Source organism: Anabrus simplex, chromosome 11 (assembly GCF_040414725.1).
Source record: "Anabrus simplex isolate iqAnaSimp1 chromosome 11, ASM4041472v1, whole genome shotgun sequence".
NCBI lineage: Eukaryota > Metazoa > Arthropoda > Insecta > Orthoptera > Tettigoniidae > Anabrus > Anabrus simplex.
Window position 1 is genome coordinate 134751054 of NC_090275.1, and position 25957 is coordinate 134777010.

Here is a 25957-nt window from a genome sequence, read left to right on the forward strand (position 1 = left end):
GAAGGACAAGAGTCTTCATTTTCATTTTGATTTTGTTCTATTTGATTTTGTAAAATGTGTTCATTTGTTTTGCCTTAAAAAATTAACTGAGTGTATCATTCTGAATGCGGGCCAAGAAGAACTTTTGGAAAACTGTTTTATACTGTAAAATTTGTCTTATTTATTTTCTGTACATCAAGAACAGTGTCATAATTTCAGAATGTGAATGCTACTAAATTAATTTGGTTGTGTAAAATTTTATAATGTAAATAACAGTGTAATTAGCATTTACGGTAATAACTTTTGTGGCAGGGTGTAGCTGCACGTGCCTGTGTTGGTAAGATGCTTCCAGTGATTTCCTGTTGCATCAGAAAGGAAGTTTCTGGAGTTGTAAAGATCTTTTCTCATTACAATTTCAGTGCTCTCATTGGCTAGAATACCAGAGTTTCTTATTGGTGAATATAAGAGCCTGGAGTGTAATTCCCATGTGCTAATTGGTTATCTCTTAACTGCTTCATTTCCGGCTTCTGGCGACTTGGCCAGAGCCAAGCTTGTTTCCGTCGTCTTTGATTTGTGACCAGTGAAAGGAGCAGAGGTCCTCTGAGGTGAGCACTGTTTGGTTCATGTTTTGGATTTTAACTTTCAAATGTAAATTCTTAATTTAAATTTTTGTGTGCCGGAGTTTGCCCGGGGTGTCTTTCATTCACCAATTTTTAACTTCAAATGTCTTAGCCCTCGCAGCTAGTCATATCCCCTTTGTTTTCGGAGGTAATCCCCTTTACTTGATTTGAACTTTCTAATCTAATGTAAATGTCACTTTGTTCCCACGTCTTTTAAGTAGTTTGTAATGTGTTTTTTTCTTGGGGATGCCTCCAGTAACTCTGTAGCAATTAACGTATGCTAGTTTGAAACTATGCGCCTTTTACTGAAGAGTTTTGGAAAAGGCTACAACTGAACTGGCCTCTGCGATAAATTTTATTATTTTGCTGCTTTCTGTCATTTGTAAATGTTTCAAACAGGACCCTTCCTTATTTTCAGGTTGTTATTTTAACGTTGATTTTTTAAAATGTAAATACCCCGCCATTCTCTATAATTCAATAATTGTAAATACTATTTCTAGAAGAACCTAGGTAGAAATGTTTTTCGTAACATTTGTGCGTTAGCACATACAATGTAATATGCTATTTTGAATTTGTTTGTACCTTAATATATAAGAATTTTATATTGTTCTGTATTGAAGTGAGTTCAATATTAAGTTAAAAGAAGGTATATAACGGTTCCATCTTTCAAGACTATTAAAATAAGAAATGTAAGTTTACATTCTTAAATTTGTACCAGTTTCGACCAGTATTCATGGTCATCATCAGCCAATAACAAATAAGTTTAAATAATTCTGTTTAGTTTCTGCTAGTGAAGCACTAAAATCTTTAAGGAGCACTGTGCATTGAAATATAGCCAAAAAACACAAATAAGATGCACAGGTATAAATGAAGTTTAGATGATGCTGTCAGATGCAGTTTATGGAGCACTATAACACATAAGGGAGCACTGTGCATTGAGATCTCAAAGTTATGTAGAAGTCTAAAGTCAAATACATATTTTTAGTTGTAGTTTATGAGGCACTGTATAATTTTAAGAATCAGTAATGCATGTCTGTGAAGAAGTCATAGATCAAATACGGTATTAAAACATATGTTAGAGAGCACTGTGTATGAAGAAGAATCAAATACGCACTTAAATGTAGTACGGAGCACGTACTTGAAGAGTTCAGTTGCAGTTTATGAGGCACCTTTTAATTTTAGAAATTAGCACTGCATATCAATAGATCCAAATATAATGAAGAAGTCTTAGATCAAATACGTCAAATACGTATTTAAAAGTACAGAGTAAGTTCTTGAAGAGTTCAATTGAATTTTATGAGGCACTGTATAATTTTAAAAATTAGCAATGCGTGTTGATAGATCCAAAAAAGTCGTAGGTCAAATATGTACTTGAAGTACGAAGCAAGTTCTTGAAGAGTAGATCAGCACTGTGCTTCCAAAAGTTATGCAAGTTAGATTAATGACGTTATTGAAACATATGACAAAGAAAAAACAACTATGAAGAGAAAAAAATACTAAAAAGTGCAATATTGGAACAGTTGAGGAGCGTAAATGACGTAGCGTGATATATCTTGAAGGTCGATCTTAGAATAGCATAAAGTATAAATTTGAAAGAGTGGTCAAAATCATTAGAAATAATAATACATAATTTTTTGATCTCTCAACACACAGTGCTAATTTCTAAAATAATACAGTGCCTCATAAACTTCAACTGAACTCTTAGAGAACTTACTCTGTACTTTTAAATAAGTATTTGACGTTCTGATCTACGACTACTTCATTATATGTGTGCGTGCACAAGAAAAGGGACCACTTCTCGGTCAACAGTTCACGAAATAATTGTAAAAAACCACTGAAGGGAGTAAAATGTTGAATTTTCATTTTTGATACCAATGTATTGCTTAGACCGTCATCTACTCACTGCATGAATTTAAAAGCCCTCTGACAATAATCACCACTGAAACATGAGGTTTATTTAATACTAAGAAAAAGGACCACTTTTCGCACCGTAAGCGAGGGTCCACACACTTACTCACTCGCGCTCATAGCCGCGCGAGCATAAGATAAGTTTATTAAAATGTTTTAAAATAGAGTAGATTCCAGAATAAGGAGAAATAATTCTCACTAGTGATGCAGCAGATTTATTGTGAAAGCTTTAAAACAATATACAGACAATGACTTGTCGCCGGAACTATTGAATGTTATTTCAGATTACTTCAGTGCACCCCTTGAGTTTAAAAGTGAAAATTCTGGTGAGGTTAGTGATTTTGAGGAAAGTGAACCTTTTGAAATTTCCACAACAGACGAATTGCAGGAGGACGCTGTTGATGCAGACGTAAGTGTTGTACATGATGTTCCCAAAGTTCAAACAGCCTCTGAATATATGGAAGAGGTTAAAGAATTTATAAACAAGGGTTGTGGCTGTACAAGAAATTACACTGGTCTTTTTCCCCGAAAGCTTCATTCATTCTTCGAGAATAGAATGTCTGGAACTGGGTTACAATTGTAGAGAATGTGTCAATCACCACCACGTATTAATAACGGGTGCGGTAAATGCATTAGTACAAAACCAGCCAATGACGACAGCTACTACGAGAAAAAATTATGACAAGAAAGAAACTTATACAATTTATCACTTCAGAGGGCAGGAAGTGTGTCAGTCATTCTTTCAATTTGTATTTGCTTGTGGCTCTAAGAGGCCAAAAAATGTAAAGGAACAATTCAAGAAAGAAGGGGTGCAGCCTAAAATTAAACGTATTAAAGACTTCTCAGATAAAATCTATTCCTTTCGATGACCGTAAACATGCAGTGAACTTTATGAATAATTTCAGTGAACAAAATGCACCTGTGATCTCATGCTTCTCCCAACCGGCATGTCTAAGAAGTACGTTCATACATTATACTCTGACAGTTGTGAATCAATAGAGAGAATTCCTGTATCACTCTCATCTTCACATCGCACCAACACAGATAGGTCTTATGGCGACGATGGGACGGGGAAGGGCTAGGAGTGGGAGGAAGTGGCCGTGGCCTTAATTAAGGTACAGCCCCAGCATTTGCCTGGTGTGAAAATGGGAAACCACGGAAAACCATTTTCAGGGCTGCCGACAGTTGAAACCCAAGACTGATCTTTGTATGACTTGTAGAAGCAATCAAACTGTAATAGGGAAACTGTCAATTATGGATGAGAAGGAAAAAATAAATCTGATGGAGAAGGCTATACAACATCTTAAACACGTCCAAGCAGAGCGGCCTGCTTATGAAAACACCATAGACAATTGTAGACAAGAAAATAGACAACTGGAAACTCCTTTGTTTCTTGGGCCACATAGCTGTAACACACAAAAAGGCACAATACACTATAGTTTTGATTTTGCCCAACAGGTGCACTTACCATACGATCCGCAACAAGTTGGACCCATTTTCTTTCTTACAGGCTACAAAGTGGGTCTCTTTGGTGTAGCGTGTGAACCACTTAACAAATTTGTTTTGTACATTATTCCAGAAGCTTGTATTGTGGGTAAAGGAGTAAATACTGTCTTATCTCCTGTACATCACTTCTCAGAAATATTTTCAGTAGGTGAGGAGCATTTACAATTCCATGCTGATAACTGTGTTGGGCGTAATAAAAAAAACTTCTTAATGAGATACCTCATGTGGAGAGTTATGACAAGAAAAGAGCAGTTGTAAAATTTCATTTCTGCCACTGGGACACACGAAATTTCAACCTGATTTATATTTTGGTTGTTTCAAGAGAGCATTCCGGAAAAATGAAAGAGAAGTTATTGAAGATGTAATTAATGTCGCCCGTAAAAGTTGTCAGGTTTCTAGCTCTATTATTCCTGTCGCTGTTGGTACAGAATCCGGAAATGTAACAATTCCTACTTATGACTGGCAAAACAAGTTCCGTGCTGGAATGAAAAACATTCCACAAATACCCCAGATACATCACTCTGTGTACATGAACGAACACCCTGGTGTAGTGTTGACCAAGAAATTCATAGTTTCTGACGAAGTACCCTCCACCATCCTTCCAGAAGATCCACCACCTCACTTCAGTGACCTTCCGCAAGTCATCAAACCTCAAGGACTTAGCATAGATAGACAGATGTATCCCCATGAAAACATTAGACCCTTTGTATCAGAAGATAAGAAAGATGTACTAAGTCCTGTTGTAACATCTTTCCCTGCTCCAACAACGCCACCACCAACCACCTCAAGTGAAAATCTTATGGAGCTGGCTTCTGTTTCTCCTCCTCTGCCAATAACTACACCATCATCATCTTCTTCTTCTTCAAAAAGTGTAACGCCTAAGAAAACAAGTAAGGCTCAGAAGAGAAAACAACCAACTCTAAAAAAATTCTCCTCAAAGAACAGGTTTTGACCTACCTGCAGCTACTGTGGAATGGTAGAACATAGGGACCAAACGGTGAAAGGACATATAATATGCCCAAAATGCAAGCTTCAGCATGAATAACTGAAATAAATTTCTTATGCTGGCTGTGATTAACGATCATTAAGGTATGTGATAATTTTTGGAAAGTGCAGTACTGTTGCAATTAGTTGTCTTCAGTGACCTTCTGCAAGACATAAAACCTCGGAGACTTAGCATCGATACATAGATCTCCACAAAAAAATTAGACCGTAAATAATATCTGTTGGTAATTTTTGTTAAAAAAATTCTATGTCAGAATACCGATGAACATGAAAATGTAAATGCCAGCGTAACTTCCAAATAGTTTAGTAGTTATTTGTGTCACAAAGTAACCAAATTTTTAAACAGCTCTACAGAAAAGTTACAAAATATTCCACATTTAAGTGCGTTCATGTTCATGTTTGTGGGTTACTGTAGTCACGTCCTAGTTCGTGAACCATGGGCAACGGCTGAGTGGCCTAGTAAGTGGTCCTGAGAGTCGGGATACCAGTTGCTATGGAATGGGAGTGGGCATCTTGGACATATTCTGAGTCCTGGCCCTCCTTGTGCTCAGGCGGCTAGGACTATACAATCCACCGGTGGTCCATAACCCGTTAGAGGAGAGATCCTCACTTGGACTATGTGCAAGTAGGGCAGCATCCTGCTTCATGAATCAACCGAGCTCAGAACATTTTAAGCAAGCCTCGGACCTATGGGAGTAACGGAGTCCCACTCCCATTTGACAGGCGAGGGACTCCTTGGAAACAACTTGGCGAACGAAATGGAATTCGATGGGGAGCTATCAATATTAATGGGGCTTATGGAAGAAAGAAAGTAGAACTGGCTGAGTCAGCAAAGAGGATGCATCTAGATGTGCTAGAAGTAAGTGATATTCGGGTAAGGGGAGATAACGAGGAAGAGATAGGAGATTATAAAGAGTACTTGACGGGTGTTAGAAAGGGAAGGGCAGTCTGGGGTAGGGCTCTTTATCAGGAATAGCATTGCACGGAACATAGTTTCTGTTAGGCATGTAAATGAGTGAATTATGTGGGTAGATTTGTCAGTTGGAGGAATTAGGACTAGAATTGTGTCCATGTATTCACCATGTGAGGGTGCAGATGAGGATGAAGTTGACAAGTTTTATGAAGCATTGAGTGACATCGTGGTCAGGGTCAACAGCAAGGATAGAATAGTGCTAATGGGCGATTTCAATGCGAGAGTTGGGAATAGAACTGAAGGATACGAAAGGGTGATTGGTAAATGTGGGGAAGATATGGAAGCTAATGGGAATGGGAAGCGTTTGCTGTACTTCTGTGCTAGTATGGGTTTAGCTGTTACGAATACATTCTTCAAGCATAAGGCTATTCACCGCTACACACGGGAGGCTAGGGGTACCAGATCCATAATAGACTATATCTTAACAGACTTCGAATTTGGAATGTACGGGTTTTCTGCGGATTTTTCGATGATACAGACCACTATCTGATCTGTAGTGAACTAAGTATCTCTAGGCCTAAGGTAGAGAAAGTGAAATCTGTCTGCAAACGAATAAGGGTAGAAAATCTCCAGGACGAGGAAATTAGACGGAAGTACATGGATATGATTAGTGAGAAGTTTCGAACAGTAGACACTAAGCAGGTTCAGGATATAGAAAGTGAATGGGTGGCATACAGGGATGCTGTAGTAGAAACAGCCAAGGAATGCCTTGGAACAACTGTGTGTAAAGATGGGAAAAGGCGAACATCTTGGTGGAATGATGAAGCGAGAGCAGCTTGTAAAGGTAAAAAGAAGGCTTATAAGAAATGGCTCCAAACAAGGGCCGAGGCAGATAGGGAGTTGTATGTAGATGAAAGAAACAGAGCGAAACAAATAATTGTTGAATCCAAAAAGAAGTCATGGGAAGATTTTGGTAACAACCTGGGAAGGCTAAGTCAAGCAGCAATGAAACCTTTCTGGACAGTAATAAAGAATCTTAGGAAGGGAGGGAAAAAGGAAATGAACAGTGTTTTGAGTAATTAAGGTGAACTCATAATAGATCCCAGGGAATCACTGGAGAGGTGGAGGGAATATTTTGAACATCTTCTCAATGTAAAAGGAAATCATCCTGGTAGTGTTGTGAACAGCGAAGCTCATGGGGAGGAGGAAAATGATGTTGGTGAAATTATGCTTGAGGAATTGGAAAGGGTGGTAATTAAACTCCATTGTCATAAGGCAGCATGAATAGATGAAATTAGACCTGAAATGGTTTAGTATAGTGGGAAGGCAGGGATGATATGGCTTCATAGAGTAATAAAATTAGCGTGGAGTGTTGGTAAGGTACCTTCAGATTGGGCAAAAGCAGTAATTGCACCTATCTATAAGCAAGGGAACAGGAAGGATTGCAACAAATATCGAGGTATCTCACTGATTAGTATACCAGGCAAAGTATTCACTGGCATCTTGGAAGGGAGGGTGCGATCAGTCGTTGAAAGGAAGTTGGATGAAAACCAGTGTGGTTTCAGACCACAGAGAGGCTGTCAGGATCAGATTTTCAGTATGCGCCAGGCAACTGAAAAATGCTACGAGAGGAACAGGCAGTTGTATTTATGTTTCGTAGATCTAGAGAAAGCATATGACAGGGTACCGAGGGAAAAGATGTTCGCTATACTGGCGGGACTATGGAATTAAAGGCAGATTATTAAAAGCAATCAAAGGCATTTATGATGACAATTGGGCTTCAGTGAGAATTGATGGGAGAATGAGTTCTTCGTTCAGGGTACTTACAGGGGTTAGACAAGGCTGTAATCTTTCATCTTTGCTGTTTGTAGTTTACATGGATCATCTGCTGAAAGGTATAAAATGGCAGGGAGGTATTCAATTAGGTGGAAATGTAGTAAGCAGTCTGGCCTATGCTGACGACTTGGTCTTAATGGCAAATTGTGCCGAAAGCCTACAGTCTAATATCGTGGAACTTGAAAATAGGTGCAATGAGTATGGTATGAAAATTAGCCTGTCGAAGACTAAATTGATGTCAGTAGGTAAGAAATTGAACAGAATTGAATGTCAGATTGGTGATACAAAGCTAGAACAGGTCGATAATTTCAAGTATTTAGGTTGTGTGTTCTCCCAGGATGGTAATATAGCAAGTGAGATTGAATCAAGGTGTCGTAAAGCTAATGCAGTGAGCTCGCAGCTGCGATCGACTGTATTCTGTAAGAAGGAAGTCAGCTCCCAGACGAAACTATCTTTACATCGGTCTGTTTTCAGACCAACTTTGCTTTACGGGAGCAAAAGCTGGGTGGACTCAGGATATCTTATTCATAAGTTAGAAGTAACAGACATGAAGGTAGCAAGAATGATTGCTGGTACAAACAGGTGGGAACAATGGCAGGAGGATACTCGGAATGAGGAGATAAAGACTAATTTAGGAATGAACTCGATGGATGAAGCTGTACGCATAAACCGGCTTCGGTGGTGGGGTCATGTGAGGCGAATGGAGGAGGATAGGTTACCTAGGAGAATAATGGACTCTGCTATGGAGGGTAAGAGAAGTAGAGGTAGACCAAGATGACGATGGTTAGACTCGGTTTATAACGATTTAAAGATAAGAGGTATAGAACTAAATGAGGCCACAACACTAGTTGCAAATCGAGGATTGTGGCGACGTTTAGTAAATTCACAGAGGCTTGCAGACTGAACACTGAAAGGCATAACAGTCTATAATGATAATGTATGTATGTATGTATGTATGTATGTATGTATTAAGTGCGTATTTGATTCTTCTTCACACACAGTGCTCTCTTAACATATACTGTATGTCTTAATAACTTATTTGATCTACGATTTCTTCATAGACATGCATTACTGATACTTAAAATTATACAGTGCCTCATAAACTACAACTAAAAATACGTATTTGACTTTAGACTTCTACATAACTTTGAAATCTCAACGCACAGTGCTCCCTTACGTGTTATAGTGCTCCTTAAACTGCATCCTACAGCATCATCTAAACTTCACTTATACCTGTGCATCTTATTTGTGTTGTTTGGCTATATTTCAATGCACAGTGCTCCTTAAAGATTTTAGTGCTTCACTAGCAGAAACCAAACAGAATTATTTAAACTTGGCAAATTATTTTTCTATGCATTGTTTTAAACTTATGTGTAATTGGCGTATGATGACCATGAATACTGGTCGAAACCGGTACCAATTTTGATTGAATAAGAATGTAAACTTACATCTCCTTTCTTTTAGTTGTCATGTTGGTTAACATGGTATTTATATCTCGATGTTGTTTATGCAGTCTTTATTGTGAGTGAGTGTTTTATTTAACTTTATCAAATTTCATGAAGTTTAAATTTTCTTTATTATGTTTATTATTATTACTATTATTTTGATGCTGTGTAATTCGTAGTGGTTACAAAAACCATAAATCCGTTTGGGCTCGACATTAAAAAGAAACAATGCAGTTTCATCTGCATTGACATTTCTTTTTGCTAGTTGATTTACGTCGCACCGACACAGATAGGTCTTATGGCGACGATGGGACAGGAAAGGCCTAGGAATGGGAAGGAATCGGCCGTGGCCTTAATTAAGGTACAGCCCCAGCATTTGCCTGGTGTGAAAATGGGAAACCACGGAAAACCATTTTCAGGGCTGCCGACAGTGGGATTCAACTTCTCTATCTCCCGGATACGAGCTCACAGCTGCGCCCTCCTAACTCGCCTGGTGGCACCGACACTGTTCGGTGCATATGAGTTGATTATATAAGCCACGATTTTTTGCCAACCGTCGGCATTGCCAGTGTTCGCGGATTCTGCTACTCCGCACACTGCCTGCTATGCGATATTGTGGCATTTCTTAGAAAGCTGAATACAAAAGAATTATGATTTTATTCAAACTTAGCAAATATGAAGCACACTGCAAACACAATGAAGTGAGTAAAAGTACGGAAAGCTACCCCAGCACGTTGCCGAAGACATGTTCTAACATGATAGGGATACATTTTGAATTTAAATTACTCTGAGAAGTACTATTCTTTTTTAACATAAGGGCAGTTTTGAATTAAAAGTGTCAATTTTGGTAATGGGACCGACACTGTTCTTCGAATTACGAAGTATCCGTATTTTGAATTAAACAACTTAAATAACATGCAAAATTGTATCTCATTTTTCTGGGAACAAGAGGTTTTTAAATTAGATGGGATTTTGAATTAACTGATTTCAAATTATCGAGGTTCTACTGTACTTCTATTCCGTTGTAATGCAATTTTTTTAAATAGACGTCAAAACTGTAAATGAGAAACTATAATATCAGACTATTATTTTTTGTTTTTTGTTTTTTAATAACTCAGAATAATATTATTATACTATTCAGTCTGCACTTGGAAAATTTCTTGTTGGCATTTGCCATGCATCGATACATATATGCTAATTTTAACAGCGAGTAAAATTATCTTGTTTTTACTAGCGACACATTTGAATTTTTAATTTCACTGTTTTTATTTTCTCTTTCAAAGTAATTTTGTAAAATTATATTCAGAAATATATTGTGTATCATTACGTATATTCTGTTTAATTGTAAATGATGTTTTCAAAGTAGAAATTGAGATGGAAAGTAAAAAAGTGTTTTCCTTTTCCTGAAAATAAACGTTATCGACAACTATAAGATCCAACAATAAAACATTTTAAATTCTTTATATCACTCACTCATTTTAATATTCATCTTTCGCATTTTCTTTCTAGATTTTACATTGTGCAACATTTCCACTCAATGGTCAATCTACGTTTGTAGAATCTGAACATTCTCGAAGATTTCATATGAAGTGGAATGACAATTTTAATGAACTAACTGAAACAAATTTTAAGGAGCAGAAGAAACTTTTAATTACATCATCATCACTTATTATGTAGAACTGCTCAATGTCAGAATCATTTTGACTTAATCACACTACATCAAGTGAGCCTTTCATCTAATGATGTTTCAGCGTGGAACTATTTTAATTTAAAAGTATATTAAATGAATGTAAATTCTGCTCATTTTTTGAACTTTAAATACATTAATGTTAAAGTTATTTCTATACAGCTAAGAAGTCCTAATGCAGCCGAAACGTGTAGTGTTGTTCTAATATGATGTTTTTACAACTTTGAATTGTAAATCAACGCCGACTTCATGCGTCGCTCTAGCTAGCTGCTTACCAGCCTTAACAATCTGGTCCACGCACTGTAATCGGAGTAGTTTCATAGCTTGACACGTGGCGCTGGCGACCTAAAGTTCTGTTTTTATGAGTTTCGACTTGACAGCCGGAAGTCAGCCGGTGGTGCCAAATTGCCACGAATACAAACAGCTGATTTACGATACACAACACGAACAGAAATGTAAATACTGGAATATAAGTTCATAATCAGTTATTCTTTGTAGCAACATACATGATTCACGTAAGATCAATAATGCACAAGACATTTAGGACAAGGCTACAAGATAAAAATATGTCAATGCTCGAACAGATAAACCGTGAGAAAATTAAATTAAATTTTTACTCACCATGTAGAAGATCTCGCGTTGTTGTTAGATTCAGTTTCCCGTAACGAAGGAAATAATCCTACAAAGCGAATATACCACTCATTTCTCAGTCACTATCGGCATTGTCATCATCTGTTGAGGTTTCACTCTCGCTTGACCCCCAAGAGATAATAAAGTCTTCAACATAATCGTCTGAACTACTTTATGCCCGTTCCTTCTGGCTATCCACCACATAAACTGGGTACTGGGGCTTGTTTTGTTTCAAGAGATGCATAAGATTCCCCTTCCCAATGTCATCACGGACCGAAATATTGTTCTGCTTCAACCACTTAATCAACTCATTCTTTCTAGCCGCCATTGTTGGTGCTTTGTCAAGAATGACTCTCTAACATTACAAACAATTTCCCGGGCCCCGCTCCTTAGTAGAGTACCGCATCCGAAGGGCATTCTTCTCTTGGGAGCTTCATCCTTAAACGTAGGCGTTGACATGACAGAACATCAAATTCACACACGGGCCTAAAATTAACCTACTATATAACTACCGAATGAAATGTTAAACTAAGCTACTATACAAAATAGATCACCTGTTTCACACTATTTACTACAATATAACGCGCTATGCTATTAAAAATACTAAACAATACATTTATAAACTCTAAACTGCGAAATATAAACAAACAACAACCTAGCACAAAGACACACAAAGACCGCGAAAAGAACTGAGCACAATACAACACACAGCTGATAGCACGTGGTTACAGTAAACAACAGATCGACAACACTGCTAACCGCAACTGGAGTCTAACGCGCTCTATCGGAGCGATCGGCTGTCTATGATTTGGCGGTTGATTAATTCACTTACCCTCCGCCAAAAGGCTGCGCTCAAACGTCAAGTCGAAACTCATAATAACTGAACTATAAGTTTCTGCGGTAGAAATGCATACTCCTCTATGGAAAAGATACCGAGTTTGATTGCAGATTTATTGTAATTTATAGGTATGGAGAATGTCATATATGTTAATACTGTGAAAATGATTAATCCTAGAGGTTACTTTCATTGATATTTGCCCCAATAATGTCGTGAAATGAAACTGCAGAGAGGTGGAGTTGTCCAACTAATGCTCCTTAACTGTGAGAAATAATGGTAATCAATTTTATTATCCGTAGCATTTAGATACATAGCAGAACTTACCATCGTATTTTTGGCTTCTGATGTTAATCTTCGGTCATTTTTTAATTCTTCAAGTGCTGCTGTCAAGAAAGGGGTGTAGTCAAAACATAAAGACTTATTTTTTTTCTTCTTAAATATTCAGTGCATAGACAACATAAATAGTTGAACTCAAACATGTTTAACTTTTAATCTCAATTTAGTTTCAGAACTGAGCTCGATAGCTGCAGTCACTTAAGTGCAGCCAGTATTCAGTATTCGACCCCCCCACTGTCGACAGCTCTGAAAATGGTTTCTGTGGTTTCCCATTTTCACACGAGGCAAATTAATTAAGGCCACGGCTGCTTCCTTCCCACTCCTATTCCCTTCCTGTCCCATCGTCGCCGAAAGACCTATCTGTGTTGGTGTGATGTAAGGCAACTTAAGAAAAATAATGATTATTATTTCAAATTACAGTACATTACATTTCATTCATACCTTGTACTAGAATTTTAAATAAAAATTCAGTGAGTATTTTGAGAACATACTTGGTAAACTTTTCATTGCTTCATATGTTGGCCTAACTGTCTTAAAAGTACTGGTTCCTACTTGTCAGTGTTTAAATGTTAAAGTTCAGATTATCTTGGATAAAAATGTGTTGTGTTGCTGTCATGTAGCAAATATGACTCCGCCTAAAGGATTATTCAATGAAAGAAAATTTAGGGGTAGTAAATACCAGAAAATAGAAACAGAAAAGTAAGATGAAAGTGCTAATTGCTTTGAGCCACTCCTTAGTTTTGTCCTTTTTCTACAGGGAATTCATGGAATGATAGCGTCCCTTTCCCTTTTTCCTGCCTGAAGTACAAAAAAGCACACAACAATACATGTTCGAATATTTCCAAACACAGTTAAATTAGAATTCTTGTTTAGGACAAAGTTACGGCAAGAAATCACTTTAAACCGCTCATTACATTTGTTCTTGTTAGCAGAAAATTTATTTTCGAAGTATAAAAAGGTGCACAACAATATTTGTAAACACAATTTTAAAAACCAAATCACCACACTACACAATTAAAAAAATTAGATACCCATCCTCCCTTAGCGTAATTAAACTCGTCCTCCACACGCCATGCACATGTGCAGTGACAACAACAAGAACGCAGTTTTCAGCATGCACTTGTGGAGTACAGCTGTAAGCAAGATCAGAGGAGCTGCGCTAGAGGTCGTAATGCAAGGCAGTGACTGTTACATAGGATTGCAAGAGGCTTGCAGTGAAAGTGGATTACCTTACCGTAATGCAGCACGAGGGGTCCAGGTCTTCAAAGACGGATGACAAAATGAAGCAGACATGCCGCGGCCTGCAGTAAGTGATGGCGATGTGCAGAACGTGGACGCGTTAGTGTTGGTGGATTGGAACACCACAATTCATGAATTGGCCAGTCAAACAGGGCTGGCACCTTTGATTGTGCTGCAAATCCTGAAGAAGCGGCGTGGAATGCAGAAAATCGCCTCCAAATGGGTTCCACATGATTTGACTGAACATCAAAAATGGCTAGAGCCTCCGTGTCTCAGGCGGCAGCGCGCCAGCTTCTCACCGCTGGGTTCCATGGTTCAAATCCCAGTCACTCCATGTGAGATTTGTGTTGGACAAAGCGGAGGCGGGACAGCTTTTTCTCCCCTGTCATATTACATTCCAGCAACACTCTCCAATATCATTTCATTTCATCTCTCATACAGTAATCATTGCTCCAGAGGAGTGCAACAGGCTTTGGTAGCCGGCACAATTCCTATCCTCACCGCAAGATAGGAGCTTCATTCATACCACTCCTGACCCGATTGAATGACTGGAAACAGGCTGTGGATTTTCATAAAAAATGGCTGCGATATGATGCAGCTCGGACGCACTTGGAGCGCTATGAACACGATGGTAAGACCTTCTTATGGCAGATCATCACTAGTGACGAGACCTGGGCCAGAGATTATGAACCGCAGCCGAAACGCCAATCAGAAGAGTTCACAACTAAGTATTTTTCATGTTCCACCTTGTCGATAAACTAAATTGCTTGACCCTTTCCCGCCCATATTAAAATGTATGTTTTCCCCAGAATTAAAGCAATTCTTTTCAGCCATCATTATGATAATGCAGATATTTATAAAAATGTATATTGTACAAAAACTAATGAACAATTAAATCGAAAATGTTTTCATCAAATATAAGGGAGAAATACTCTAATGCTGTACTAGCCACAGGAAGAGAATGGCAAGGTCCTGCCTCTTCAGTAAAGTCCGCCGGTTTGACGTAAGACAATGTATTTGTCCACTGAAAGTTAGGCCTACAATCTATGTCATCACGCATGTGTACGTCGTCATTTCCTGAAATATCATCAATTTCATTTTCACTTTCCAGTTAACTGAGTTCACTTGAGCCACTACTAACAGTTTCACAGTCAGAATTATCGTTCACCAAACGTTCAATGTTGTTATCGCATAAAATATTTTCACGCGAATTAAACGTCGACGTGTTTGTTTACAATATGTCACTGCCTTCCGTATTTCGTGTTCTAATGCGCCTGCTAAGGTTTTAAGAGAAGAAAACTAATATCTTTGGTCTTTAGGAAGTGCACATGCTAGTAACAGTAAGTTATATTTGTCTATCGGCTGATAGATGGCTCATACATGCGACTAGAAGTACAAGTACGCTTTACTACGCTATGGGCGGGAGGCCCTAAGCTTTCGCGCTACGCATTACTACGCTATGGGCGGGAGAGGGTTAAGGCAACTTATTGGTTAAAAGTGGTACATGTTTCGTATATTACAAACATCTTCAGTCACATGACACTGTTTAGATGAAAAATTCATATAATGACAAAGTATCAATTCTATACAGGATAACCAAATAGGCTTAAGCAATTTAGTGTATTAACAAAGTGGAAAATAAAAAATACTTAGTTGTGAATCTGTGCAAGTGCGATACAGACCATGAAGCAGATTTTATGTAATCAGACGAGTCGCGTCATCACGGGTCACCGCATAAAAAGTAACAGTTCAGCCGACTGTAACCAATATGTAGGGCATGCTGATTGTTGCCTACAACTGGGATGGTGTTATCTTAAAGCATACCATTCCCCGAGGAGATGGCTGGACCAAGTGAAAGAGGACATAGGAACGAGAGGAGTCAACTGGGATGTCGTCTTGAGAGAAGAGTGGTACATGGACAGACAGAAGTGGAGAGTGCTCGTAAACCACACCCGGGCAACTGGAGTGGAAAACTGATGATGATGATGATGATGATGATGATGATTACTGAGCATCTTTGCAAACGAACCTGGTAACAACTCTAAAAAGAATAACCCAGCCATCATTCCGCATGACAATGCAAGGCAGCATGCAGCAGGAGGTGTGACTGAGTTGTTCAATCGCTGGGGCTGGGAAGTGCTTTATCACAATTTTATTCTACAGATCTCAGCCCCTGCGATTACGATCTCATCCCTAAAATGAAAGCACCACTTCAAAGGGTCCGCTTCTGCACAGTGGAAGACATTCTCCAGGCTATGATATACTAACAATTTGTTGGTTATTTTGATCCACCTTTTCAATACAAATTACAGTTTGTGTTGCTAAGTTGTAATGTTACAACACTAATTTACAGGGACATGTTTTGCTTTTATTCACAATCATCATCAGCCTATACAATTGCCTCAAGGGTTGTCATATTTGGGTTGTTGTTACAAATTTCATTACATTGAATGTAAATCTAATTTCAGTGATAACAATATTTAAAACAAGAATAATATACAGTACACATTAAAAATTATGAAAATATGATTTGCAATGTTAAAATGGATTAACTCTTAATTCTAAAACACATTGACGTCCAAAACACAGTTTTTACAATTTGAAAATTTGGCTAAAAATTGTTTGCAATGTTAAAATAAAATTGATTCAACTATAATTTGGCATTAAAATTTGAGTCATAAATATAAATATTGGATGTTAATATACAGGAGCCATAGTTTCTGAAGTGCGTTGGTTTCTAGAATACAGTAACATTTCAGTATTGAGAATTTTAGTTAAAAATTGTGCTCTCTAAATAATGTTATTTAAAAAGACTGTAATTTTGCATTATGCGTGATTAGTTATGATGATAATCTAGAATTGAAGTCTTGAGTTCGTTGGAAAATGGCTTCTAGATTTGATGAGGCTTGCTGCTGCAGTTGGGCAATTTGATCAGAGGAAATATTGACATATTTAATTCTTGTTTGTAGCGACCAGACTCATAATCAGATACTCAGATACTCAAAATTTGGATTGAAGCCCCTTTTAACCATAACTTACATCAAAACAATCAACTTCCAACGGAGAGTCTGGTCGCTACAAACAAGAATTAAATATGTAAATATTTCCTCTGATCAAATTGCCAAACTGCAGCAGCAAGCCTCATCAAATCTAGAAGCCATTTTCCAACGAACTCACGACTTCAATTCTAGATTATCATCATAACTAATCGCGCATAATGCAAAATTACAGTCTTTTTAAATAACATTATTTAGAGAGCACAATTTTTAACTAAAATTCTCAATATTGAAATGTTACTGTATACTAGATACCAACGCACTTCAGAAACTATGGCTCCTATATATTAACATCCAATATTTATATTTATATTTATGACTCAAATTTTAATGCCAAATTATAGTTGAATCAATTTTATTTTAACATTGCAAACAATTTTTAGCCAAATTTTCAAACTGTAAAAACTGTGTTTTGGACGTCAATGTGTTTTAGAATTAAGAGTTAATCCATTTTAACATTGCAAATCATATTGTCATAATTTTTAATGTGTACTGTATATTATTCTTGTTTTAAATATTGTTATCACTGATATTAGATTTACATTCAATGTAATGAAATTTGTAACAACAACCCAAATATGACAAACCTTGAGGCAATTGTATAGGCTGATGATGCTTGTGAATAAAAGCAAAACATGTCCCGGTAAATTAGTGTTGTAACATTACAACTTAGCAACACAAACTGTAATTTGTATTGAAAAGGTGGATCAAAATAACCAACAAATTGTTAGTATATCATAGCATAGTTCAATACGGGTCTAATAATGAGATTAGTTACATGTAATTCTCCAGGCTACCGACCACTCCGTCCGCGACCTCCAGAGATCGGGCGCTCTCAACGACATCCAACGGCTTCCACATTGCTGGGAACGAGTGCTACACAACGGTGCAAGGCTCGTGAAACACCTAACGTTGTAAGTATGCTATGTATCTAAATAAAAAGTAGTTGACACTATTAAAAATTCAATCCATGTAATTAGCGCATAACTATCAACTCTCAATAACAAGCCAACAAACATATCATTGCAAACACATTACCAACAGTTACGACAGCAAAACAATATAAATGAAACTAGAAATGCGGTAATTTGCTTCCTGTCACTGACTTAGGTAGCCAGCGCTCCAGTGTCATTATGGTGAAATTTTCCAATTACAGCTTTATGCTGGGCTTCACAAGCGAATGTCAAGGCCGGTATAAGGAGTGCAGCGAGGGTTCCAGTCAGCCGTGTGTAAATAAACTTGTAAGTACTGACTGGGTGGAACCAGTATATCAGTTTTTCAACTTATATAACACCATTGTCAATATGAATCCAAAATGAAATTTTTAAAATCTTGGTTTGTAACTTGATGTTACAATACATATATTTTTTTACAATTAGGACTAGTTTCAACCATGTAACTCGGTCACCTTCAGCTATTATGAGCAATTATAACTGTACCGGGAGGTACACCTCTACGCCGCACATTTAAATCTTGCGCCAATTAGAACTCCTCTACAGGAGAAACACTGAACTTGGAACTCGACCTACTTAAACTTTTCCTTAGAAGATGTCACTACTGTAATTTTGTGATTATGAAGTTGCCAGTACTATGTGGATTTCAACTTGTTTTGTTTTCCATTGATCAAGAAGTGTGGACATTCTCTCATAGATGCCACTACTATGATCATGCACCTTGGTGCAAAGTGAAAGAACCTTTTTTGAAGAAATTTTGTATTCATAACTTTTTTCTTTACTAAATTTTGTTCATTCATCTTTGGGTTGGCAAAATTTATCTTTTCTTTCCGCCAGTTTTGAATTCAGCCAATCCCTAATTTCTGTAATTAATTTTCAGCCTATCACGTATTTCTTCTTCGATTTTGAGTGTAACTTTTGATGTTAACTAATAAAACGCCGTGGGTGTGTCATGATTATTCAGGAAAGGTCTCGAACCTTCCCGGAGGATTTATAAACTGCGGATTTTCACGTCTCTTGGCCACTTCATCAACATCTAACTAAGTGTGTGTGTGTGAAGCACGAGGCAGGAGGTGGCTCTTTCATCAGGCAGCAGTTTTTCGATAAGATATGGCCACTTAACTTCTTCACCTTTTGCTAGCTCCACAGTTTAACCCGAGGGATAGGTCCGAAACTTTTTCATCTAACCTACTTTTCTAAATATATAATTTTTTGCCGCCTTATGTGAAACTTCATAAAATCTTTAACTGTAAATCGGGGATAGCGAGTGCTGTCCCCTCTCAAGCTCCCCTTCATATTGGTTTGAGGTGACTACATTTTGTAACTGGTTTTCTTCCTTTCTGTAATGTCTTAAATTTTTCTTCTATGAGTCACCTCGATAGTTTGGGAATAGCCCCTGTTTCATTGGCCTAGTGCCTTTTAGGTTTTAGAATGAGTATTTAGGAGTGCAAGTACACGCCTCCATTCATTTTGGTATTTCGGGCCATTTACTTAACCTGTTCTTTTTCCGCTAAGGCCCAGTAGGTTGGGTACAAGATACGCCCGTATCATTTTTGTAAGTTGCGCCTTGATGGCAATTAATTGTAAAGTCCGGTATTGCCTTTAAGAGGCTTGGAAAACTGAGAGCGTGTCAGCTCTTTTCAAGTGTTGTAAAAGTGCCTCTGGGAGGCTTGACACTGACATTTTGGGAGCATGTGCTCCAGGCATTAGGGAATTTCTGCCCTTAAGTAAGGTGATTAGGTTGAGCGTGTAGCTCAGGAAGTGTAAAGTGAGGGCTTGAAGCCCAAGTTCTGTTCATACAACCAATCTTGTCTTTCCTAGACTTGTTCTTGCTACTGGTATCTGTTACCTTGTTATTTGTTGTTGTTGTTTTTTTTTGTTTTTTTTTTAGAGAGAGAAGAAAAAAGTATAACCTTGTTACAGTTTTAAATTAACTTTGATTTGGTAGTTAGACCCATTCACCCCGGCACCTTCTTTCACCTCTGCTGATCCACCAATCACGGTAACAATAACCATAATATAGCCCCAGCATGTGTGAGGTTATCCTTGAACGGAGATTAAAGAGTTTGATCGGAGAAATTTCTCCAGTCAAAGTTAATCCTGGTTCAGTGCGAAGTGATCTCAGCTGAACATTTATACAACAAAAAATTCCGAGTTCAGCATGAACCGAGATCAATTTTGTCCGTGATCTAAGATAAAATGATTTACAAAATTGGCCACAAGTGTAATAGTTTTATGTACTGTGAGTTCAAATTCCTTGTCAGCAGCCCTGAATATGATTTGTCCATTTTCACACCAGGCAAATCTACCTTAGTTAAGGTCAAGGCTACTATCTCTGTCCTATCTTGGCATCACCACTGCCACTGTTCTCATTACGATGTACAGAGCTTCAGATATTGCAAGGTGGTAGTGTTAGTACCACGACGTACCGCAGCTATTGACGGGCCTGAACTGCCTTATCCGTTCTCCCATAGAACATGTATGAGACATATTAGGAAGATGCCACTGGGAAAGGCTTGTCCAAAGTATGGGGAGATGGTGCAGTGCAGATCACATCCCGTACTGATGATCATATGTGTCACCTCACCGAGAGCTGATTTCTGAATAACACAAAATTGTAAATGTTTCTATTTATTTTTTCTTTCAACACTCCTGCAATTTGCAAAGTACACCATCATAGATACGTGCTTCCTATACAGCACTATAGGACAGAAACTGTTTTGCCTAAGTTTCGCACACTATTGTATTTAACAGGGTTTTCAAATTCACTTGATCTTAAAAGAATGAAACTGATTGCAATAAAAGATAATTACTGTGATCATCTCTAGTATGATATCCTTACAAGTAGAACAAAGTGAGAGGGAGAGAGAGAGAGACTGACCTGCAGAGTGTAGATAATAAAACTCAGGCGAGACTTGAAGGAGAACTGCTCAACGGCTGTACCTCTGACCACGGACGTTCTGTCGATTTTCTCCACTGCTGGAAATTTGTCTCTGACCTGAGACAGTAAGATCTCCGTCTTCCAGATGAAGCGTGGCACAAGGAGCAAAACCAGCACTGCATCGTGGTCCCCTACGAAAATAAGAAAGTTTGAAATTCACTACATTTGTTGAATGGCCTTCTCAAATGTGTTAAATGGCAAAACTGAGATATCTTCCCAGAAAAGTGTTTTGTAACAAGGTCAAAAGTGCTCCTGTGAGGTCAAAGGGATCAAGTGCCACAAGGTGAGGGACTAGAAGTAGAAGTGTTACCAGAGTTGGAATTTAAATGATCCACATAGTAATTTGAAGTGAACATTTGTGATTGTGGCTGTTAAAAGAAACAGTGAAAAACCTTCCATTTTATTTATTTATTCAACACAATTTTCTCATCAGCGGTCACAACAACAGTTTTTAATCCAAAGTAACAAAATGGGAATCAGATAAAAAAATATAATTATCCAAAACTTGAATTAACAAAGAATGACTATTTGAACAAAAATATAGTATGATAAATTAATTAACTGTAATGATTAATTCATGGTTCATGTTTATGGATTACTGTAGTCACGTCCTAGTTCGTGAACCATGGGCAACGGCTGAGTGGCCTAGTAAGTGGTCCTGAGAGTCGGGATACCAGTTGCTATGGAATAGGAGGAGTGGGCATCTCGGACATATTCTGAGTCGTGGCCCTCCTTGTGCTCAGGCGGCTAGGACTATACAATTCACCGGTGGTCCATAACCCGTTAGAGGAGAGATCCTCACTTGGACTATGTGTAAGTAGGGTAGCATCCTGCTTCATGAATTTACCGAGCTCAGAACATTTTAAGCAAGCCTCGGACCTATGAGAGTAACAGAGTCCCACTCCCATTTGACAGAAAAGAGACTCCTTGGAAATAACTTGGCGAACGAAATGGAATTCGATGGGGAGCTATCAATATTAATGGGGCTTATGGAAGAAAGAAAGTAGAACTGGCTGAGTCAGCAAAGAGGATGCATCTGGATGTGCTAGGAGTAAGTGATACTTGCGTAAGGGGAGATAACGAGGAAGAGATAGGAGATTATAAAGTGTACTTGACGGGTGTTAGAAAGGGAAGGGCAGAGTCTGGGGTAGGGCTCTTTATCAGGAATAGCATTGCACGCAACATAGTTTCTGTTAGGCACGTAAGTGAGCGAATGATATGGGTAGATCTGTCAGTGGGAGGAATTAGGACAAGAATTGTGTCCGTGTATTCACCATGTGAGGGTGCAGATGAGGATGAAGTTGACAAGTTTTATGAAGCATTGAGTGACATCGTGGTCAGGGTCAACAGCAAGGATAGAATAGTGCTAATGGGCGATTTCAATGCGAGAGTTGGGAATAGAACTGAAGGATACGAAAGGCTGATTGGTAAATGTGGGGAAGATATGGAAGCTAATGGGAATGGGAAGCGTTTGCTGGACTTCTGTGCTAGTATGGGTTTAGCTGTTACGAATACATTCTTCAAGCATAAGGCTATTCACCGCTACACATGGGAGGCTAGGGGTACCAGATCCATAATAGACTATATCTTAACAGACTTTGAATTCAGGAAATCTTTTAGGAATGTACGAGTTTTTCGGGGATTTTTCGATGATACAGACCATTATCTGATCTGTAGTGAACTAAGTATCTCTAGGCCTAGGGTACAGAAAGTGAAATCGGTCTGCAAACGAATAAGGGTAGAAAATCTCCAGGACGAGGAAATTAGACGGAAGTACATGGATATGATCAGTGAGAAGTTTCGAACAGTAGACCGTAAGCAGGTTCAGGATATAGAAAGTGAATGGGTGGCATACAGGGATGCTGTAGTAGAAACAGCTAGGGAATGCCTAGGAACAACTTTGTGTAAAGATGGGAAAAGGCGAACATCATGGCGGAATGATGAAGTGAGAGCAGCTTGTAAACGTAAAAAGAAGGCTTATCAGAAATGGCTCCAAACAAGGGCAGTGGCAGACAGGGATTTGTACGTAGATGAAAGAAACAGAGCGAAACAAATAGTTATTGAATCCAAAAAGAAGTCATGGGAAGATTTTGGTAACAACCTGGAAAGGCTAGGTCAAGCAGCAGGGAAACCTTTCTGGGCAGTAATAAAGAACCTTAGGAAGGGAGGGAAAAAGAAATGACCAGTTCAGGTGAACTCATAATAGATCCCAGAGAATCACTGGAGAGGTGGAGGGAATATTTTGAACATCTACTCAAAGACAAAGGAAATCATCCTGGTGGTGTTGCGAACAGCCAGGCGCTCATGGGGAGGAGGAAAATGATGTTGGTGAAATTATGCTTGAGGAAGTGGAAAGGATGGTCAATAAACTCCATTGTCATAAAGCAGCAGGAATAGATGAAATTAGACCTGAAATGGTGAAGTATAGTGGGAAGGCAGGGATGAAATGGCTTCATAGAGTAGTAAAATTAGCATGGAGTGTTGGTAAGGTACCTTCAGATTGGACAAAAGCAGTAACTGCACCTATCTATAAGCAAGGGAACAGGAAGGACTGCAAAAACTAACAACTACTGAGGTATCTCATTGATTAGTATACCAGGCAAAGTATTCACTGGCATCTTGGAAGGGAGGGTGCGATCAGTCGTTGAGAGGAAGTTGGATGAAAACCAGTGTGGTTTCAGACCACAGAGAGGCTGTCAGGATCAGATTTTCAGTATACGTCAAGTAATTGAAAAATGCTATGAGAGGAATAGGCAGTGGTGTTTATGTTTCGTAGATCTAGAGAAAGCATATGACAGCGTACCGAGGGAAAAGATGTTCGCTATACTGGGGGACTATGGAATTAAAGGTAGATTATTAAAATCAATCAAAGGCATTTATGTTGACAATTGGGCTTCAGTGAGAATTGATGGTAGAATGAGTTCTTGGTTCAGGGTACTTACAGGGTTAGACAAGGCTGTAATCTTTCACCTTTGCTGTTCGTAGTTTACATGAATCATCTGCTGAAAGGTATAAAATGGCAGGGAGGGATTCAGTTAGGTGGAAATGTAGTAAGCAGTCTGGCCTATGCTGACGACTTGGTCTTAATGGCAGATTGTGCCGAAAACCTGCAGTCTAATATCTTGGAACTTGAAAATAGGTGCAATGAGTATGGTATGAAAATTAGCCTTTCGAAGACTAAACTGATGTCAGTAGGTAAGAAATTCAACAGAATTGAATGTCAGATTGGTGATACAAAGCTAGAACAGGTAGATAATTTCAAGTATTTAGGTTGTGTGTTCTCCCAGGATGGTAATATGGTAAGTGAGATTGAATCAAGGTGTAGTAAAGCTAATGCAGTGTGCTCACAGTTGCAATCAACAGTATTCTGTAAGAAGGAAGTCAGTTCCCAGGTGAAACTATCTTTGCATTGGTCTGTTTTCAGACCAACTTTGCTTTACGGGAGTGAAAGCTGGGTGGACTCAGGATATCTTATTCATAAATCAGAAGTAACGGACATGAAAACAGCAAGAATGATTGCTGTTACAAACCGATGGGAACAATGGCAGGAGGGTACTTGGAATGAGGAGATAAAGGCTAATTTAGGAATGAACTCGATGGATGAAGCTGTACGCATAAACCGGCTTCAGTGGTGGGGTCATGTGAGGTGAATGGAGGAGGATAGGTTATCTAGGAGAATAATGGACTCTGTTATGGAGGGTAAGAGAAGTAGAGGGAGACCAAGACGACGATGGTTAGACTGGGTTTCTAACAATTTAAAGATAAGAGGTATAGAACTAAATGAGGCCACAACACTAGTCGCAAATCAAGGATTGTGGCGACATTTAGTAAATTCACAGAGGCTTGCCGACTGAACGTTGAAAGGCATTAACAGTCTATAATGATAATGTATGTATGTATGTATGTATGTATGATGAACTCTACCATCATAACAGCTGTACTGTATAAACACACAATGCAACAGTAAAGTTAGTGATTTTTGTTTGATTAGGTTTGCACGATGGACTAAACCCCACTGCCGGCAGCCCTGAAGATGGTTTTCTGGAGTTTCGCCATTTCCACACCAGGCCACGGCCACTTCCTTTCCACTCCTAGGCTTTTCCTATCCCATCATCGCCATAAGGCCTATCCGAGTAGCTGCGACATAAAGCAAATTGTAAAATAAAAACTGTTGTTAATGTCTCAACAGGAAAGCTACAGACTGAGACATTTTCCTGGAGGGAACTCAGTTACAATCTGTTTCTAACTTCAAATGCCTTGGAAGTATTATTACAAAAAACCAAGAAATACTGTACTTAATAGATGGTGGTGGTGGATATTATTGTTTTATGAGGAAGTACAACTAGGCAACATCCTCTCTGTACTTAATAGAACTTGGAAAGCTTCTCAATTTATTTTCAAGTGAGAAATCTCTTGTGGGATGATAAAATACTCCAGAAAGCAAACTTGACCACGTTTCATACCTACTTCATTCCAATTGTCACCCATGGACTTAAAACCTGTACCCTACATAATAAGGCTAATACTGAAATCCAGTCGACAGAAATGAAATTCATCAGAACAACGAACCAAAAGACATGTAAAGACAAGATTAGAAATTAAACGAATAGGAAGATGGCTGGCATCAAAATAGCCATTATCAAGCTTTTAGGAAGATGCAGGGTGCAATATCTTGGACAGAACAGTAAAGAATTAATTACTTTGACTGAGAAGTGAAAAGGGGGAGGTGTGTATGTAGGCCAACTTACTCATAACCTAACTCTTGTAAAACCTTCAATTATTATATTTAATATCTTTTAATTATCTTTTATTAAATGACAAGTACGACTATACCCTGTAAATATGTATTGCCCATTTGTAAAACCTCAAATATGTATTGTTAATATATTTTAATTATCCTTTATTAAATGTTAAGTACAACCATATTCTGTAAATGTGTATTGTTCTCAAAATCTGTGTAGTCGAAAACTGTAGAAAACTCTGTAACATTTGTATATTGGGTATAATCCATTATCATTCTGTTACAAATGGAGGTTTTTTGAAACTTACAGCAATGACTTATTTT

General features: G+C 38.3%; 1 protein-coding gene across 3 annotated transcripts in view; it reads right to left on the reverse strand.

The window, feature by feature from the left end:
* The window catches only part of DCTN1-p150 (dynactin subunit 1), a 684595-nt gene that overhangs the window by 296599 nt on the left and 362039 nt on the right, over positions 1-25957 (reverse strand). For all 3 annotated transcript variants that reach the window (XM_067155601.2, XM_067155604.2, XM_067155600.2), the window contains one exon: positions 20833-21023. In XM_067155601.2, the coding sequence (XP_067011702.2) occupies positions 20833-21023 (191 nt within the window). The remainder of the gene's footprint in view (positions 1-20832; positions 21024-25957) is intronic.